The sequence below is a fragment of the Telmatherina bonti genome (genome assembly GCF_933228915.1).
Source record: "Telmatherina bonti genome assembly, chromosome: 17".
NCBI lineage: Eukaryota > Metazoa > Chordata > Actinopteri > Atheriniformes > Telmatherinidae > Telmatherina > Telmatherina bonti.
The window spans coordinates 31,918,280-31,939,684 of NC_136615.1; the positions used below are offsets into that span (position 1 = coordinate 31,918,280).

The 21,405-nt window shown below is 42.4% G+C and overlaps 1 protein-coding gene across 1 annotated transcript; it reads left to right on the forward strand.

Moving 5' to 3' along the window:
- Positions 1 to 3,969: 3,969 nt before the first annotated feature.
- LOC306768167 (asparagine--tRNA ligase, cytoplasmic-like) lies at positions 3,970 to 15,477 on the forward strand (the record flags this gene model as incomplete). The annotated part of the gene is made up of 8 exons (XM_079256399.1): positions 3,970 to 3,976; positions 9,575 to 9,639; positions 11,492 to 11,588; positions 11,679 to 11,764; positions 14,560 to 14,638; positions 14,732 to 14,802; positions 14,941 to 15,027; positions 15,226 to 15,477. 8 exons carry the CDS (start codon positions 3,970 to 3,972, stop codon positions 15,475 to 15,477), a joined length of 744 nt encoding a protein of 247 aa, XP_079112525.1.
- Between the last annotated feature and the right edge of the window lie 5,928 nt (positions 15,478 to 21,405).

Consider the following 21,405-nt stretch of genomic DNA (forward strand, 5'->3'; position numbering starts at 1 on the left):
ATTTTATCTTTCTGGAGGGAATTCTTTTGAATGAAGTGAATTTGTTTTCAGGTCCTATCTGTAGTGACATCACAGGAGCTGTAAATAAATTCAACTTTAGTAAAAGCAAAAAAGACACATCATTAACATGTTAACATTTTTCAAGCTTGGTTAGTCGTACCTCTACGGAGAGCAAAATGTATGTTTTACACTGACATGGCCCAGTTTTGCCTCCAACCAGCCGCTCAGATCGGTTTCGGTGAAATGACTCTTCTTCTTGTAAAAAACCACATGCTCATAACTCCTCCTTCCAAGATCCTGTTGGCCTCCCTATGTGCCGCTCACCGCGCTGTATTTATCTGGATCATCATCTCCAGCAAGACGGAAACAGCACAGCAAAGAATGTAACTGAACATGAACGACAAGATTTTATCATTATTATTGTTCCGCAATCAAACTTTATAGCACTCCAAAAGGCTGCAGCTCTTCCCAGTCAGAAAGGGTCCCAATCCTAACCCTAACCCTGTGTTTCTGGGAGGGTTGAGTCATTAATAATCCTTTCAGGGACGTAGTTAATATTTTACATTCTTTATCCATGGCGGGGGATCTTCTGTGTTGCCTTTTCCTGCTTCTTTCCAGTACAGTCAGTATAACAGAGATAAAGCTGATCGCTCAGACCATGTTCAGTCCTGATGCGATTCCCACTTCTAGTTTTGTAAAACACAATGTTCCTTTTCATTGTTTTTGTGGATGACATCTGGGTGTATTTGCTTATTAAATCAGACTGTAAAAATTCACTTCAACTTTCACTGTATTGTAAAAATGATCCTAAAACTAGCCTGAAGTTAAATTTTCAGAATTTGAATGAAAGTAAACATGAAGTCATTTGGTTTTAAGGTCAAGTCTACTGTAGGATTCTTGGCTCTTTGGCTCCATTCGCTTCCTCTGCTGTCAAAAATCCCTGGGGGAGAATTATCTTTGTCACCTGGAGACCGGATCGTTGCAGTGTGTGTTAGTCTGAACCAACATCTCCTGAGATGTTCCAGGATTCAGATCAAGTGTGAAATGTGGTTCATTTTCTTGAAAGTCTGGTTCATTTGGGGAGGTGTGAATGCACAACAGTAGTCTGATGTGGATAAAAAAAAAGTGACCTCTGCAGAATACTTCATTAGACTGATATTGTGATAGGAGCTTCACAGCTTAGTTATGTACAACCTGAAGATAGTTCCCTTTTTTGTTTGTTTGTTGTTTTTTCTTTCATCTTGACATGATGAAATAACCCTTGGAAGATAATTTCCATCTGAAAGCAATATAAAATGGGACTTTGATAATATTTTTTAAACCCTAAAGACAAGAGCAAACCAGGGATTTACCACAGCCATCCAAAGTCAACAGTGAGTTACACCAAGATTCCTGAGGGTTTCACAAATGTGGAGTCTCCATTAACTTATGTAAAGGTCTAACAGAGACACAGTTGAGAACTTTATTATTCTTATAAATAAACAGAAGAGAATTGTTTTTCCATATAATTTCTGACAGAATCAAAGCTTCTGAAGCAGGATCTGAGTCTTAAAAACATTGTGTGTTTTAAGAGAAATATATCGTCTCCATCAGGGATAAGAAATGTTAAAAGAAGTTTAAATATTTTGAAGGAGCTGATATAAAAGAAACAAAGGTCCCAAATCATATCCTTGTGGAACACAATAGCTAAAGAATGCGAGGGCCTGAATTTACCAGCAGCCAAAAATGATCATCCAGACAGATGAGGAAAACCTTTCCGAAGCAGATCCTAAAGGCTGGTTTATGTCAGGTTGGGCTTGTGTAGCTGATGCAGGTGGATTGTGTGTTTATACTCAAGCATAAGGTCTGTAGATGGCAGTAGGGCTCATATCTGCCGGCAAACTCTGCAGGGCCGAGGTTTCTCGATGCTTCACTTTAGTTCATATATTCCCTGTTTTAGAACAACAATAGCACTGGGAATTCATTAAGCTAAACACAGATATATATATATACATATGTATCCCGGGCAAGAAGTTACCTCACAGGACACAATAACTGGGGTTTTCTTGCAGGAGTTTATTGCTAACTGTTCCCAGTCCTGGGTACAGGCTACTTGGGACACAAGCAACAAAAGTAAAAGAAACAATAAAAAAATACAGCAGTGAACTCTGGGAACTGGCAGAAAAACATACAGAAACAATGTTTCACGATCTGAATCAAGACGTGGAAATCACATGACTGTTCCATATCGCGTTTCATTACGTCACCAATTGTATTGAAATGCCACGGTTGTTCCACGCCGCGTTGATCAGAACTGTAGGTCAGAAGTGAGTGAAACACAAAACTCAGTGATCTTTTCAACCTTGTGTCAAAATGGAACAACTAAATAAATAAAACAAAGGGAAAATTTTTACTATATCCACTGATGTACTACATTTTCATCAAATTAAAATACTGATATTCAAAATAGATTTTTTTGTGTCTTTTCTGATTAGCGGCAGAGATGTGCGTGAAACATTTCAAATCTCTCCTAAACAGCTGTTTATTTGTAAAGTTTTCTCTCAGCGTTCTTTGAGAATTGTATTAGAATGGAAGGAAGTACAAAGCGTCCCAGGTCAGCTGTCTGGGATTACAGCTTCTTGAAGGGAAATAGATTAAATGCATTGCATGCAACATTTGTTATAATAATACTACAACAACGTGGAGACACCTGCGGACCAAACTGATGTCTCCATCAGTCTTAGGAAACTCAGTCCAGGGCTGATTTGAGCCAGCATTCAGTTTATGGTTGGTACAGTAACTATATTCATCATCAGAAACTTAATTCAAGAAGTAATTATTAATTCATCTTATTCATCGAACATTTGAGTTTACACTTTAATAAAGCCTACTATTTGAATTAATGAATTTCACACCTGAGCACAAAAAGGCACAATTATTATATCTACATTCACACAAACATTAATTTTAATATTATCTATATAATGTAAAAGTTTTTAGCAGCATTCCTCCTCCTCACTTAGTTTTTGTTGTGTCCTGACAGGGAGACAAACTGGATGAGGCACTGGTCAACCTGACCTAATTGGACCCACAACCCTTTTTAATTGTGGACGTTGACAATTTCAGGAATTTTGTAAAGAAACTTGATCCCATCCATTCTCCCATCCAGAAATACACTGAAATTATGCTGAAGTCCATACTTCCATACTGACATCTCTAGAAACTAACAAAAGAAGATACAACAGACCAAACACACCAGGACACAGCAAAACCTTCTTTTTTATTGAGTTCAATCATTTGAAATCATATTTTTTTTGGCCAGGTGTCACTGTGGTAATGCGTTCCGAGCGTTACAAAAGATCAATTCTTTTATTGGAACAATCGTTCCAAACGATTTGATCTCACAAATTTCACCATTTCTACCATCACTATCAAATACACTTTTTGCCAAAAGCAGCACATATTTACCGTTTTATAGGTACAAGCTTTAAATTACCAGAGGCTAGTTTCTTACTTGCAACTTCCTTTCATTTCCAGTTAGGTCAAACCGGAACAAGGGCCGAAATGCCTCTTATAAAGTGTTTGCAGAAGAAGGGTTTCACTCCTGGGACATTGCCATCTGGTGGTCAAAACATTTACAACATGGCATGCTTTTACCTCTAAAGGAATCAAAACAATGAAAACTGCAGCAGAAGATGGACAAACCATGAATGTCACAAAAAACCATACTAGAAATTTTTTAGAAGGACTTTCCATGCTTAAGTGAGAAATTATTTTAGTAATTTGTCCCCTGGCTACACATACATATATATGACATGCTCATATATGTCTATGCATATGGTGACAATATCCAAACATGACATGGGAGTGCTTCCGCGTAGCTGTGTTTGGTTAGCTGGGATGCATGTTGGGGTCGTAAGAAGTGGACATCAAGCCTCTGCAGATCGAAGCAGAGCCTACGGTGGTTGTGGCATAACCAATCTGACGCAGATGGCGTGTGAGTAAATACCGGCCAGTAGACATGAACCCTGTGTTTCAGCCTATCGAGCATAATGTATCAATCCATGGTCGGATCGCAAGGGCAGTAGCTTAAGCAGGAAAGCCCAGACTTCCCTCTCTCCAGCCACATTTGCCAACTTTTCTAATGGAATCCCAAGGCATTCCCAGGCCAGCCGAGAGATATAATCCCTCCATCTTCTTACACAGGGACGTGTCTAGAACACGTCCCTGTTCTAGGCGGGTGGCTATAGCTCAGGAGAAAGAGCGGTTGTCCTTCCACTGGAAAGTTGGGGGATCAATTCCAGGCTTCCCCTAACAGGCCGAAGTGTCCCAGGGCAAGACACTGAACCTCAAGCTGCCCCCTGATGTGCCTATTGGAGTATGAGTGTGTGTATGAATGGATGAATGTGACAAGTAGTGTAAAGCACTTTGAGTGGTCTGCATGACTAGAAAAGTGCTATAGAAGTACAAGTCCATTTACCTCACCTTCAGGATCTGGATGCATCCTAACCAGATGTCCAAGCCACCTCTCAATGCAGAGGAGTAGTGGCTCTCCTTCTGAGAATTTTCTTGGCTTTAGGGCCCATTTACACTCTATCCCTGAGACAGACACACAGACAGACGGACAGTTTTATCCCTCTCCTGTATTGGTTATGTGCGTAATTTGGTCTGTTATAACTATCTGTCACTTAAAGCAGAAAATGGAATAATACCATTTTCTGGCGGTGTTGAGTTGTGAAGCTTATGCACAACCAACAAAAGGAACAAACCAGAGAAGAAGAGGTTGAGGAGATTATCAAAAAACTTTATTCCTCTACTTCCTCTGGTGTTTCCAGACAGTTTTAAACAACTTTACCGCTGTGCTTCACCGCTGTCATCCCAAAGCGGAAGTGATCTCAGAACTCATCACTGCCTACTAGTGGATGAAATATGACAAGGTATAAGATGCATGGAAGAATAAAGCTTGTTACATACTCCACAAGAAGCAAGAACTGAGTTCTTGTTCTCGAGGCTGCAAGAACAAGAAAAAACATCTAGTTAGTCAGGTCCATACATCCTCCACGAGAAGCACGTCTGTAGTGGGGAGGGATCACTTTGGGGGGGGCGATGTCTGCTTTTATGTGCAATGAACCCGGTTGTTACCGCCGCCGAGGAGGTTGTTTTCCCCGGTGTCTTTTTGCTTAAGATCACTTAAAAGGTTACGGAGGGATTTTTATAAATATTTCAAGAGTTGTTGGAAATGTAAAAATGAAAAACTAATTAAATTTTGGTGGTGATCCGGATCACTGTTTGGATCCAGGAATTGTTTAAAAGGATTCTTTAACATCGTGCTTGGCTGAGGTTTCCGCTCTCCGAGTGCTTTTCTAGTTTCATATTTAACAAGCAACTTTGTCCACAGCAGGGCGGGTCGTGCACGCGGCTGGGTCCGAGTGTTTTCATGCAACATGTTAAAATGTTCGTACTTTCTCACCACCTCGATCAGCTGTTTTATCAAATCAATCCGTTTTGCCGGCAACAGCAAACACATGGAAGCAGCAACTCCGCTTCATGCTTTCTCTGTGTTAACCATGCCCACCTCCAATGTTCGACCAATCACACGATACTTCTCGCAGCCCCGCAAGAAAAAAGTTCTGCCAGCCCGGCGTGTCAAGAATTGTCCTCAAACACGTCCGCGAGAACAAAATGACGTCATTTTCTTCTTGGAGCCTTGAGAATAAGAAAAAAGTTCTCGCTTCTCGTGGAGGATGTAATATTTGGATGTTTCTACCCAAATCTGTGAAACAGTATAAAATCCCATTTATGCTCTACATTAAAGCCAGATCCCTTCATGTAATTGCGTAATTTAGTCAGATTTCAGAGTAGTTGCGAGCGTGTAACCTGATGTTGCAAACAGAACAGTCCCACTAGAAACATGTTGAGAAGGACAGATGATGTGGGATCTGCAAAAGGAGCAGAAAAAAAGGAGAATCTGCAACATTTTTAATAGTCGCACAGACCAGATTTCTACATTTTTATCTTCAATGCACTTTAACCTCATTTTACTTACATTCACTCACGTTTTTCCTGGTTTTATATTTGATTATATTTTATTATTGTGTTGTTGACTGTAAATGTTTTAACTGAAAGTGTTTTATAAATCTGCTGGCCGCTTCAGGCCGTCAGCTCACAGTGGAGAGGTTACAGCTTACAGTGTGAGTATCCTGAATAAACCTTGTTAATATTTAATCATTCATATTAAATGCAGCCTAAGATGAAACTCAGCAGTTTGATACTTTGTTATTGAAAGTATTTGCAGATAAAGTCAACAGGTGTGTCAACAAGCGTGTTCTCCGGACCAATCTTTAAGAGAAACCTTTGGATGTAGTATACCTGCCATAAAAGTAATACCTTTTAGTTTGAATTCTGGGATGTGCCAGGCAGATCAAACAGCCTGCATGAAACAGGCCAACAGTGATAAGTCTTTAATTTATTATTATATGATCCTCTGTATCAAAAGTATTGGAGAGGCAAATCAAAAAAGTTGCATGTTGGCTAAAGATTCAATAAAACTGTTTACTGCCTTGTGGCTGCTGTGGTTGTACTGTGCCCTTCCATGAAGCCTAATCTATCGACACAAACTCATTCACTGGTTGACAGGACAGATTTGAGATTTTTACATGTGGTTACACTTCTCAAAAAAATTAAGGGAACACTAAAGTAACACGTTGTAGATCTGAATTAATGAAATATTTTTATTAAATACTTTGTTCTTTCCACAGTTGAATGTGCTGACCAAAAAAAAAAAAAAAAAAAAAAAAATCACAAAAATTATCAAGGAAAATCAAACGTATCAACCCATGGAGGTCTGGATTTGGAGTTCTACTCCAAATGAAAATGGAAAAACACACTACAGGCTGATCCAACTTTGATGTAATGTCCTTTAAACAAGTCAAAATGAGGCTCAGTGTGTGTGTGTGGCCTCTGCGTGCCTGTATGACCTCCCTACAACGCCTGGACATGCTCCTGATGAGGCAGTGGATGTTCTCCTGAGGGATCTCCTCCCAGACCTGGACCAGAGCATCCGCCAACTCCTGGACAGTCTGTGGTGCAACTTGGTGTTGGTGGATGGAGCGAGACATGATGTCCCAGATGTGCTCAGCTGGATTCAAGTCTGGTGAACAGGTGGTCCAGTCCATAACATCAATGCCTTCATGTTGCAGGAACTGCTGACACACTCCAGACACATGAGGTCTAGCATTGTCTTGCATTAGGAGGAACCCAGGGCCAACCGCACCAGCATATGGTCCCACAAGGGGTCTGAGGATCTCATCTCGGTACCTAATGGCAGTCAGGCTACCTCTGACAAGCACATGGAGGGCTGTGTGGCCCTCCAAAGAAATGCCACCCCTTACCATTACTGACCCACTGCCAAACTGGTCATGCTGGAGGATGTTGCAGGCAGCAGAACGTTCTCCACGGCGTCTCCAGACTCTGTCACGTCTGCCACATGTGCTCAGTGTGAACCTGCTTCCATCTGTGAAGAGCTCAGGGCGCCAGTGGTGAATTTGCCAATCTTGGTGTTCTCTGGCAAATGCCAAACGTCCTGCACGGTGTTGGGCTGGAAGCACAACCCCCACCTGTGGACGTCGGGTCCTCATACCACCCTCATGGAGTCTGTTTCTGACTGTTTGAACAGACACATGCATATTTGTGGCCTGCTGGAGCTCATTTTGCAGGGCTCTGGCAGTGCTCCTCCTGTTCCTCCTTGCACAAAGAAGGAGGTGGCGGTCCTGCTGCTGGGTTGTGGCCCTTCCACGGCCTCCTCCACGTCTCCTGATGTACTGGCCTGTCTCCTGGTAGCGCTTCCATGTTCTGGACACTGCGCTGACAGACACAGCAAACCTTCTTACCACAGCTGGCATTGATGTGCCATCCTGGATGAGCTGCACTACCTGAGCCACTTGTGTGGGTTGTAGACTCCGTCTCATGCTACCACTAGAGTGTGTGTGTCTTGCCAATTGCCTATAATTTCCACCTGTTGTCCATTCCATTTGCATAACAGCATGTGGAATTGATTGTCAATCAGTGTTGCTTCCTAAGTGGAGAGTTTGATTTCACAGAAGTGTGGTTGACTTGGAGTTACATTGTGTTCCCTTTATTTTCTGAGCAGCGTATTTAGGTTTGCAGGGTTAACTCTTTGAAAAATGTAATTTCTTACGTTGTTACGAAACCTGGTTTGGGTTTTTTTTCTTTTATCCAATGATGAGATTTCAAAGATGTCCCAGTAATGGTCAAATTAAATCTGATTTTAGTGTTTAAAGACAAGTCTCAAAATTTCATCACTGCCATATTTTGCTGGAAGAACTTCAGGTTGGATGATGTGAGCTTTGTGACATGGTGCATCATCCTGCTGGAAGTTTCCATCAGAAGATGCTACACTGCGCTCAGAAAGGGATGGACATGGTCAGCAGCAGGACTCAGGTAGGCTGTGCTGGTTAAACCAGGTCATGTTGGTACTAAGGGGACCAAACCATCCCACCTGCAGCAGCCAGAAGCGTTGATCCTGACGGCAGGATGGATCCATGTTGTCATGATGTTTCCAGCAGATTCTGATCCTACCATGTGAATGTGGAGCTGAACTGGAGACTCATCAGACCAGCAACGTTTCTCCATCTTCTATTGTCCAGTTCTGGTGAGTCTGTGTGAATTGTAGCCTCAGTTTTCTGTTCTTACTGACAGGAGGAACCCGCTGTGGTCTTCTGCTGCTGGAGACCATCTGCTTCCAGGTTGGACATGTTTTGTGTTCAGAGATGATGTTCTGCATATTTTGGTTGGAACCAATGCTTACTGGACTTCATAAAGTCTCTCATCATTTCCAATCATGTCGTCACTGGATATCTTTCTTTTTCAGATCATTCTGTCAACCCAAGAGATGATTGTGTGTGAAAGTCCCAGTAGATCAGCAGTTTCTGAAATTTAAAGCCACTTAGCCTAAATCTCCTTTCTTCCTCATTTTGACACTCAGTTTTAACTTCAGCAAGTCGTCTTCTCCATGACTACATGACTAAAGTATTGAGTTGTTGCCATGTGATCAGCTGATCAGATGTTTGTGTTCAGCAGTTGAGCAGGTGGATGAGTCCAGCTGATTTTTAAACGCTATCATCCTCCAGGACAGCAGGTTGCACAACAACTTGCTACCATATAAGAGCTTTTATGATTGAGCCGCATTTACTGAAAGTATCCCAAACTTTGTGCAGAGACAATCCGACTGGACATTGTTCCTAGGAGGTGTTTGATATTCAGAACATTTTGTTGCAGTCACAAACACCTTAAGAAAAGCAGGAAGAGAAAGCGTACTTGGAAACAACAACTCTTGGGTGTGGTAGTCTTTCCACTACATGTACTCAGAAAATTATTCCCTGTCCTTAAGAGTAGAAATGTGTCTGGGTCACTGGTCTGCTGTCCGTCATTCTGCAGTCTCTCCAACAGCCATGAATCTTTTCCATGGAGCACAATTTTATTCATTAATTAATAAATAAATAAATGCAGGAATGTTTTCATGTCTTCTTGGTTTAATTGTCAGCAGCTTATTTTGTTATTTATCAAATCTCTGCAGGCTCTGTTGATGTTGGGAAGGAGCCGTTTCCAGTTATCTACGTAGATTCACAGCAGGAGGGAGAGGTTGGCTCTTATTTCCCAACATAAACACGTTTTTACATTGTTTAGTTCTGTTTTCTACTGATTGAAGTTCTAGTTTACAGATATTATTTGAACATGAATTAATAAAATGAAGAAAATCCAGGTCCAGGCATTCAAAGTGGACTAAATAAAAAGTGTACAATTGACCCCATGTGACAACTTTCTGGATTTACAGATTTCCAAAGATGATCAAGGTTTTTTACATACTTCAATCCTCAGAAAAATTGCAATACTTTACTACATGCTGATAGTGTTCATCCACCATGGCTCCTCAATAACATCCCATATGGACAAATTCAGAGTCTGAGGCGCCTGTGTGATTCTGACCAGGATTTCCATACTCAATCAATGGCCATGCAGCAACTCTTCAAAGGGGATATCAACAAAAGATTCTTATTCAGGCACATGAACGAGCTCTGTCACTTGAAAGGAAGAATTTGCTCATTTCTAAACCAAAACGGGCAAATGTGTAAACCCTATTTTGTCACACATTACAATAAAGAAGCTCTGCAGATCAAAAAAATGATAAAAAAAAAACTGGGATCGGTCTTTACGGGAGGTGCTCACTGAATCTCCTGGGATCGGCTTTAGAAGGGCCCCGACTATTGGAGATAAACTAGTCAGAAGTTATCTTCCTGTTTCTAAACCAGACATGTGGCTTCGTCAACCCAAGTGTAATTTCTGTTGTAACTGTAACTATTGTGAAAATATGGTGAAAACAGACACTTTCAGAGATAGTTTCAGTAACAAAACCTTTCCTATTGCCAGCTTCATAAATTGCAATGCCACTCATGTTGTTTACAGACTAGAATGCTCTTCTGGTTGTTTCTATGTGGGTCTGACCAAAAGAGTGGCTGAACATAGATATGCAATCTGATCTAGGAATTTGAATTATCCTATGTCTAAACACTATATGAAAGCCAAACATGCCTGCGATAAATCTTTGACAGTAATAGGCATTGAGGCCATTAGGACTGATGCCAGGGGTGGAGACAAAGTTAAATATCTTAAACAAAGAGAGGCATACTGAATCTATAGCCTTAATGGCCCCAGATATCCAGGTCTAAATAAGGACTTAGATTTAACTTCATTCTTGTAGTTCTTATCGTCTCACATTACTCCTTCAAATTTCCTTATTTATTTGCATGTTTTGTCTGCAGATTTCATCTATGGCTGGGGGGTCACAGAGTAAGACAGCTTCTCTGTATTTACTCGAATGCATATATATCCATGTGCCTCTAGAGGCCAGGGAATTGTTGCTTGTGTATTTTGTGCAGTATTTATTGTCTGATGCCCTAGAGGCTAAGAGTTTATTGCCACATGGGGTCAATTGTACACACCTGTGATAACTATATTTGCTCTGTTTGTTTGTTTCACTATACACCATGAGGAAGGCATAAGCGTTGGTGTATTTTTATGATTCTTGCCCATTTTTAATAAATGCTTTTAATTCAATCCACTTTAAGTGCCTGGACCTGGATTTTCTCCATTTTTTGGATTCAGTCCTTTCTCCATGCCTATGCAAACCCTTCCATGAGCACCAGTGGTTTGAGGAATACCTGCAGCGCACCTGCCATCTTCTTTTTCATACTCAGAAGATATTATTTGAGCTCCAGGATCTGTTTTCACAAACTTTGTTTGTTGGTGCATTACACGGTTTTATTGCATAAAGCAAGTCTAGAACACTGCAACACGCAGCGGAGAGATATTACAGTGATTTATCTTGTTGAGGTACTTGTGCATAGAAATGAAACTATTGCAAGTCATTAGAATTTTTACTGATCATGGTACAATATTTTTAATTAAACCTATAAATGTCTTTGTTGTTTGTCAGCGTTGGGCAGTGATCTCTAAGGCCCAGATGAAGAATGCAAAGAAGGCTTTTGATCGTGAGCAGATGAAGAGCGACGCCAAAGACAAAAAGGGGGTTTGTATTGAGTATAAATGTAGAGACGGACCTTTTTCAGGGCAGGAAGCAGTGGAAGCAGTTCTTCATCTTAACTGTTTTGTTGTGCAGGCAGGGGACAGCGAGAGGAGAGAGAAGAACACGGAGGAGGCCAAGAAGATCATCATTGTCAATGACCCCGGCCTGCCCAAACCTGAAATGGTCAGTCTGCGATACTTACTGTCTGCAGTTAAATCGCTTCCTGTAGACATCAGACTCACCTGCTGCTTTTATCCCAAAAACTGTTTAATCAATCAAATCAAAGATACTTTATTCATCCCCAAGGGGAAATTCAATATTCAAGCCAATTTGTCCAAGGTTTGACAGACAGACATGTAACATAATGTGTAGTTGTGTATTTCTAGGCAGTTGGTAATAAAGTGTTCACTAAACATTTAAAAACTCGGAGAGCTGAAAGATCCAAGTTAACAACTATGGTTTCTGCTGCTGAATGCTTGAAGGTGGATTAATGACAAATGACAAAAAGCACTTTTTTTTTTTACTGGTAGGCAAACACTTAAGAAGGGTCTTTGTCATTAATTAAACTTGTAATTTATTAGCACATTAAATATGGACAGACTGAAACCTACATGTTTTAAAAAACTATCTAATTATGATTGTAGTGTACTTTTATCCAGTCTTGTCTTACTTTGGCGTTTAAAACTAATGCGGTTTTCTCAAGAGTTGCTTCCTGTCCAGACTAGGATGTGATTCCAAAGTAACCATACAATTAGTGGAAGTGAACCAGAGTTTGTTTAAAATGAACCAAATGGTACCAGTGTGAATGCATCCTAACATCCCTAAAACCCACCCTGAACCGTCTGCATCGAGAAGCTGAAACATCTTTAACCTCTGTAACATGTACACTGGTCCATTTTAAGAAACAGATTCTTTCTCTTTTGATTCCTTATTTATCTGATTATTCATTGTAGCAGAGAGCCCCGTGCATTTGAGCATTTTGGCTCAACTTTCAGGACATGGAAATTTGCCTAGGTGTGTGCGCTGAGGGATCTTCGGGGTGCGCACTCGGAGCCTATTCACATGTTGGATACACGCTGGGTTCGTGCATTCGTCTTTTGACGCACACCTGGCCAAATCGGCTTTCCATACACAGAAACCATGAAAGTACAAAAGACATCGAAAGACATCTTTGGCATCCAATGAACTGGCAGAATTCTTGAGTACTTAAATACTTGTTTGCTGCAGCCTTAAACATACAGATTGTTGAACTTATCTTCAACAACCTTTGTAAAAGCCCATTTAAGCTAACTTACGAACGTAAACAGGGACGTCCGTTTCAAACGTTGTCATACACCGCACCCCCCCACTTCCATGCATCTTTTATGCAGCCAGAGTTGTTAATTTAGTTAATCCACTAGTGGGCAGTGTTGAGTTCAGAATTCAGATTAGATTACTGTTGCAAGGGTTGTTGCAAGGGTTGTTGCAAGCGGCAACCTCCGGCGGTTAAAAGTGAAGTCTATGCGGAAGTGCATAAAACTGCAGTTCCCCCTTCATCCGCTAGGGGCTGCAAAACAGAGCGAATCCCCATAGACTCCCATGTTAAAAAAGACCAACTTCACGGTAGAAATAAACATGTTTACAGCCTGGTTCAAACATCCATTTTCCGTTCATAGGTCAGGGTTACCTTCATGACAGCTGTGGAGGGAGTGAATTTTAAGTTAGAAGAACATAGAACAACTGCGGTTTTTAGCCAGTTAACAACATGACTTAGCTTTAGCCCGCCTACCTTCGTTAGCTAGTTAGCTCCCGTTATTTCCGGGTAAGTTCGGTTAGCTTTTAGCTACAGAAAGCTCGGAGTTCGCTCGATATCAATCATCCACCATGACGCTCACAGCCCCCCTCTCAGCTCCACCTCTTAGCCCATATTTGTATTTTCTGGGTGAGACCTCACGCATGACGCTGCCAAGATGGCAATGGTAGGAACCGCCCACTGAGCTTCAATTCAGCTCTACAGAAACCTATGGCTGACGTCACAGAGGCTACGTCCATCTCAATATACAGTCTATGGGTCGTTGACAACAATCCTAAAACACCAGAAGAAGACAGAAGAAGAATTGATTTCTTCTTGGTCTTCTTCAGTTACTTTTTACAGTATGTGGTGATTTCTGCGTCATTTCCTTCCCGCTCCTCTTCTTGTTCTCTGGTTTGTTCCTTTTGGTAGTTACCTGTCACCTAGGTAACACTGCCCCTGGGATATCCAATGGTATTGCTCCATTTTCTACATATATTGATTAAGCTACTTGAAAATGGACGAAATTATGAGCAGAACTGGATAAACTGTCCAGCATTAATAGGCCTTTATTCCAATCCCAGTTTGTTGGATTGGAAAGTCTGGTTTGTTAGAGGAGGTGTGAATGTGCAAACGAACACAATTCACTTCAAAGAAGTTCATTCTGGTCCGCCAACAAATGTAGGTCTCACGGAGCCAAAAACAGGAAGTGAACGACAAGGCAAATGGAAATGACGGTTACAACACAGGGCAAAACAGCTGGAAAAAGGCTCATGATCAGATGAGGAAGAAAGCCAAGACAGCTCCATAATTTTCTCTTTTGTTGTGAAAACAGAAGTTGTCTTTTTTTTACCAATACATGAGCCAGTTTTCTTCTTTGTTGTTTTTCATTCTCTTCTTCTATAACTCTTGATATAGCGCCTCCTCTGGCAAAGACGGTAAAACGTTCAAAAATTCCAGTTCCCTAAACCTCTGCACCTCTGAGCTTCACTGTGGTTCATTTGATTCCATCTTGTTTCCAATCAGTTTGGCTCTTATTGTCTTCATGTTAACTGTTTCATTTATGAAAAGAGGAATAAAAAAAGAACCAGTTTGTATCATGGAAACAGAGAAATCAAACCAGCAGCTGTCAGACGAATCAGTTTGCTGTCATTTTCTGTTAAATCTTTATGATTGCATCATCGAGAGCCAACGTTTGTTTTTCCAGGTTAAAATTGGTCATCTGGAGGCCAAAAGAGGCCAGAGAGTCAAAGTGTTTGGATGGGTTCATCGCCTCAGGAGACAGGGTGAGGAAGATGAGGAATGAAACTGCTTCTTCGGTGATTCATGAATTTCCTGTCAAGTTAACCTTTAAATGAATATTCTTTTATGTCTTACAGGAAAGAATCTGATGTTCATCGTGCTGAGAGATGGAACTGGTTTCCTCCAGTGTGTCCTGTCTGACCAGCTGGTACAGATTTACATCGTCACTGATCAGCTTTTAACCATTCCGCCATCTTTTTTTCTTTCCATTTGGCTCCCATCAAAAATTCTCCAGCAGGAACATGAGTCCCAGTGAAGTGTTGACCTGTGTGATTTGTTTTCTCAGTGCCAGTGCTACAACGGCTTGGTGTTGTCCACAGAGAGCACCGTAGCTCTGTACGGGACCATCACTCCAGTTCCTGAAGGGAAACAGGTGAACATGTGATCTGAAAGCTGCAGTAAAAGTACACAAAAGCCTGCATGAAAGCAAAAGTTACTTCAGGCTTTATGTACACGTCACATCCATCTCCAAGACGGTCATGTAAAGAGATTAGAAGTGAGCTTAATAATGGGGGAATATGGTGCATGAGGAAGGTGCTCAGTGAGTTCTTCCCTCGTCTTCCTCCCTCAGGCGCCCGGCGGCCACGAGCTGCACTGCGACTTCTGGGAGCTGGTTGGTTTAGCTCCGGCAGGCGGAGCCGACAACCTGCTGAACGAAGAGTCGGACGTGGACGTCCAGCTGAACAACCGACACATGCTGATCAGAGGAGAGAACGTCTCCAAGATCCTGCGGGTCCGCTCCACTGTCACACAGTGCTTCAGAGACCACTTCTTCAACCGCGGATACTACGAGGTGAAGCACGGAAATACACAGTCCGATTAATCTTTCTGCTTTCATAGTTTTTATGTTGACTTATGTTGACGGGTCTGTAGCCTGCCGCTCTGGAGCCAAAAGGAGGCTTTGGACCCTCCACGATGGCTCTCGCCAAGTTTTTCATGTTTGTTTTTTTAAATCTAAAATAGAAAAAAATTCTGCTTTTTAAAAGTGCCAAATTTCCTACCGTAGATATTTATTAAAAAAATGACAAGTTGTCTTTTATCAAAACGTTCTTTATGGCTCTAAAGGAGTTTTATTTACCTGGATTGATGCAAAAATGGCTCTTTGGATTGGAAAGGCTGCAGACCCCTGGTCTGGACGCATCTGTTCTGCAAGGCCTGGACTTCACTCTGACTTAGAAAATGGAGAGGTGGTGAACTCCTAAAGATGCTTTCATAGTAATGTTCCGCCTCTTTAAATTCTATTCTATTCTACAAATCTTCTAGTCCCACATTGTGGTGGTAACACGAGGCGTCTTTCACTGGTGGAACGTAGCTGTCAAGAGGGAGTGTAGGCCTGTTTTAGGGAGTGAAGGTAGACGGGAGCTGTTTGAGTTATTGTTTTGTAAGCCAGAAACAAAGCTTTAAATTTGATGCATGCTGCGACCGGAAGCCAGTGAAGAGCGATTAGCAGCGGAGTGACATGTGCTCGTTTGTGTTGGTTGAAAACCAGACGCGCTGCGGCGTTCTGGATCATCTCCAGAGGTTTAACAGAGCACGCAGGCAGAGCTGCCAGTAGGGAACTGCAGTAATCGATGCGTGACATGACCAAAGCCTGAACCAAAAGCTGAGTTGTGTGTTCTGTCAGGTACGGTCTGATTCTCTTGATGTAGAGAGCATATCTGCAGGTACGGGCAGCCGAGGCAATATGGACCTTAAAAGGTCAGCTGGTCATCCACTATGACCCCAAGATTCCGGGCAGCAGGCGTAGGAACAAGTGTGATAGAGTCAAGCTTCACACTTAATTGCGGATGTAAGGAAGGATTAGCTGGGCAGACAATGAGCTCTGTCTTTGACAGATTGAGCTGAAGGTGGCGAACCTTCATCCACGCTGAGATATCAGAGAGGAAAGATGATATTCTCATTGAGACGGTTGTGTCATCTGGAGAAAAGGAGAGAAAAAAGCTGAGTGTCATCAGCATAACAGTTATCTCTTTCTTTTACCCCCCCCATAACAGTGTTGCATCATTAACATGTATGTCTCCTGTCTCAGCAGGTCTCCCTGACCGGGAGTAGCAGTTCCTGTTGTCTGTTGTCTTTCTGTCCTCTTCCCCCCACACAGCAGAGGCAGATGGCTGCCTGTCCTGAGCCGGGTTCTGCCGGAGGTTTCCTTCCTGTTAAAAGGGAGTTTTTTCCTTCCCACTGTCGCCAGTGTGCTTGCTCAGGATGGGAGATTGAGTTGGACTCAACTCAATCTGTTGGTTTCCTTATATAGGCTGTTATGAATTGGCTTTCATTATGTTTTCCTTCTGTCTGTAAAGCGTCTTGAGATGGCATTGCCGTGATTTGACGCTATATAAATAAAGTTGAATTGAATTGAATTGAATTGATAGGAGAAGCCATGAGAGCTTATGACTTCACCAAGTGAGGAGGTGTATAGTGAGAAGAGAAGAGGGCTGAGCACCGACCCTTGAGACACCCCTGTTTTCAACTCCTGTGAGCAGGACACTTCTCCTCACCAGGATACTCTGAAGGATCTTCCTGAGAGGTAGGATGAGAACCAGGAGAGGACAGATTCAGAGATGCTGAGCTCAGAGAGTGTGGAGAGGAGAATCTGATGGTTCACTGTGTCAAAAGCAGCAGACAGGTCCAGAAGTATCAGGACTGAGGATTGACCAGTGGATCTGGCAAGCTGGAGGGAATCGGTAACAGACAGGAGAGCAGTTTCTTCCTGTAGTCCTCCTTGCACTTCTTAGTTTGTGTTTTAAGTTGTTTTTGTGTTGCCCTCAATAACTCCCTGTCTCCATCCCTGAAGGCTTTCTTTCTGATGTTCAGCAGCTTTTTCAGGTCTCTGGTGATCCAGGGTTTGTTATTGGGGAAGCACCTCACTGTTCTTGTTGGGACGATGCTGTCCACACAGAAGTTTATGTAATCTGTCACACACTCAGTCATGGCGTTGATGTCATCTCCATGAGGTTCACAGAGGACGTTCCAGTCTGTAGCCTCAAAGCCTCCTCTAAGAGCATCTTCAGCTTCAGCAGACCAGATTTAGATAGTCTTTGTGATGACTGGTTGCTGCTGAACAATGGGCTTGTAGGTGGAGGTGAGAAGAAACAGATTAGGTCAGATCTTCCTAAAGGAGGCAGGGCAGAACAACTGTATCCATTATTCATATTTGCATAAAATAAGTCCAAGATCTTATTTTCACTGGTGGAGCAGCTGACAAACTGCTGGAATGTTGGTAGAGTTGCAGAGAGAGAGACGTTGTTGAAGTCTCCGGAGATCGCCATGAACGAGTTCGGACGCTGTCTTTGTAGCCGAGCAATGATGGAGCTGATGACGTCACAGGTTGTGTCTGGTGCGGTACCAGGTATGATATAAACTGCTACCAGAATAACACAGGTAAACTCTGAGTAAATAATGTGGACGGAAGCTCACAGCTAACAGTTCCATGTCCCATGTGGATATCTTCTCCTTGACAGTAACATGTCCAGTATGACACCAACGCTGGTTAACCAGCACTGCAATTCCACCATCCTTTAGCTTTCCGCTGTAATGTCTACTGCGGTCTGCACCATAGACTGTATACAAAGAGATGGACGGAGCCTCTGTGACGTCACCCATAGGTTTTTGAAGAGCTGAATTGAAGCTCGGTGGGTGGTTCCTACCGTTGCCATGTTGGCAGTGTCATGCGCGTCGTCTCGCCCGGAAAATAAAAATATGGGCAAAGAGGTGGAGCTGAGAGGGGGGCTGTGAGCGTCATGGCGGATGATTGACATCGAGCGAACTCCGAGCTTTCTGTAGCTAAAAGCTAACTGGGCTAACAAGCTAAGTCACATTGTTAACCAGCTAAAAACCGCAGTTGTTCTATGTTCTTCTTACTTGAAGCCGGAATTTGGTACCTTTCAATCAAAAGGACACGCCCCTAAATATGCCAAACTTCGAGATTAAATTAGTTTTAAACTGGCGAGTTAGTAAAAAAATTCACTCCCCCCACAGTTGTCATGAAGGTAAACCTATAAACCGAAAATGGATTTTTGAACCCGGCTGTAAACATGTTTATTTCTGCCGTGAAGTTGGCCTTTTTAACATGGGAGTCCATGGGGATTTGCTGTTTTGGAGCCAGCTCCTAGCGGATAAATGCACCTCCGCATAGGCTTCACTTTTAAATGCCGGAGGTTGCCGCTTGGTCTGCACGGACCGTTTTAAAGACAGGTACAGACACATTACAGTCAGGGATGTGTTCATGCAGCCATGTCTCGGTGAAGCACATAATACTGGAGTCTCTGTATTCTTTCTGAGACCTTGTTAGCATCTTGAGCTCGTCCGTTTTGTTAGCTAGCGACTTCACATTACCCACTAAGACGGTTGGGAGATATGGTTTAAATCTCCATCGCTTTCTCCTCTGTCTCACTCCCGCTCTGCATCCTCTTCTTTCTTTTCAACTCCATTGGTATTTGATGTGTTGTTTCGCTGATAATCCTGATTTGGGAGAGTTTCATTAGGTGATCCCGAGTTTTTCAACTAGTCTTGAGAGAGCCAAATATATTCAGAAAAATCTTCCTTGCAGCACACCCTCCGAACTTGCATGAAATTCTCAGAAAAAATACCTAATTTGAGGTAATATCGATGTGAGAATAGTTTGTACTAAAAAAGAAATAAAAAAAATTAAAACCGCAAGCGGTGATATAGGCCCTCGCACCATGGCGCCACTCGGCATAATGCCACCGCCTCCCCTGGCAACATCCTTCCCATGCCTCTCTCAACCTAAAGTGCAGCCAGACTGCACTTCAGGCCATTTAGACCTTATGAACGGTCACTTCCTGTCACCAAGGGGCGGGGCTAATTTATAATCTAATTATTGACATACAGAAATGTGAAGGATATGACTGGCATCATCTGTAGCAAATTTGGTGCAGGTTGGTTGTTTTTTGTGGGAGTTATGTCAGTTTTCCTTTTCATTGCATCACATCTGCTTTGCTGCCCCGCCTCTCCTAAACGATATCCCCTATTAAAAGAAATAGCACAACTTTTAATCACACATGCCTCTTGAGCATCCTGACTCATTTGGGTTAAAGTTGGACAAAATTCTTAGGACAAGTTCCTCCAAATGCATGGCAAAGAAAATGACAGAAATGACCCCAAAAATGGCACCCTTTTCAAAATGGCCGACTTCCTGTTGGATTTAGCCCATATGTCCAAGAGACTTTTTTGAAGGTACTGGGAGGGTCTACAAGTTTCCCGAATCATATCCATGTCAGTCAATGTAGTGGGCGGGGCTGATTAATTAAAATATTGTAGGGGGCGCTATGGAGCCATTTACTATCTTCTCCACTATATTTTAATTTTACTCTATTAAGGGCATAACTTTCATGACTCATGGCAAGTATGGTGAAGATCAAAGGTTTCATGGCTTTGTTACAGGTACTTCCTGGTTCATGATATCAGACACTTGTTGTTGCCAAGGGGTGGGGCTAATTCATAGTCATATTATTGCATTGCAGATTTTGTTCATCATGGGACTGGCATCAAATGTGTCGATTCCTGTGCTGATATGTTGTTTTATGTGGGAGTTTTAGCAATAAGTCATTGTTAATGAGACATAAAACTTTGAGGGCCCGCCCCTCCTAAACTAAATCTTCTATTAGAAGAAATAACACAGCTTTACATCACACATGCCTCCTGAGCATCCTGTGCAAGTTGGGTGTCAGTTGGACAATATCCCTAGGAGGAGTTGTTTAAAATGCATGGCAAAGAAATGACCCCAAAAATGGCACCTTTTTCAAAATGCCCGACTTCCTGTTGAATTTAGCCCATATGTCCAAGAGACTTTTTTGAAGGTACTGGCAGGTTCTCCAACTGTGCTGAATTTTATCCATGTCGGTCCATGTAGTGGGCGGGGCTGATTGATTGAAATATTGTAGGGGGCGCTATGGAGACATGCTCCATTTATTCCATAATGTTTCAATGGGGCTTAGTTCAGGGCCTTACTGTCATCAGTCATGGCAAGTTTGATGGCGGTCCAAGGTTCCATGGCTTGGTCACAGGTACTTCCTGTTTCATGGCGTTGGACCGCCATTCGCCATGTCCCGTTTAGCGTAGCGACTTGAGGTTTTTATTGTGGCATCATGAATGGGTTTGACATGTTTTGGAGGAGGCTCAAGTGTTTTGGACCATTTGCTTAGAAGCATGACCCTCAAACGTGGAAAAAACCACTTCCTGTTGTAAGTGGGCGGGGCTTAGGTCTACACCAGCAATGGTCACATTAATCTGTTCAGGACTGATCCCTTATTAATCCCTATAAGTTTTAGGGTGATCAGATCAAAATTGACAATTTTATAGTGATTTATGATGTCACGCCGCCGCATGGAACTTCGCCATGGCGTCACGGGCACGCCGTGCAGCGTAGAGCAACGTCCTTTATAAGATCTTTTCACCAACATGTTTTGTGATGCCTGAGTGAATTTGGGCCATGTGGTGTCCACCAAGCCAGAGTTATGGGTGTGTGAGCAAAAAACAACACTTTTGACCTCCAGGGGGCGTGGCTATTTCATAATCAAAATATTGACATATAGAACTCTGTAGGAGGGGACTGCCATCATATCTAGCAAATTTGGTGCAGAAATGTTGCTTTATGTGGGAGTTATATCCGTTTAATTTTTCATGGCGAGACATCAAACTTTGAGGCCCCGCCCCTCGTAAACTAAGTCTCCTATTAGAAGAAATAACACAACATTTAATCACACATGCCTCCTGAACATCCTGAGCAATTTGT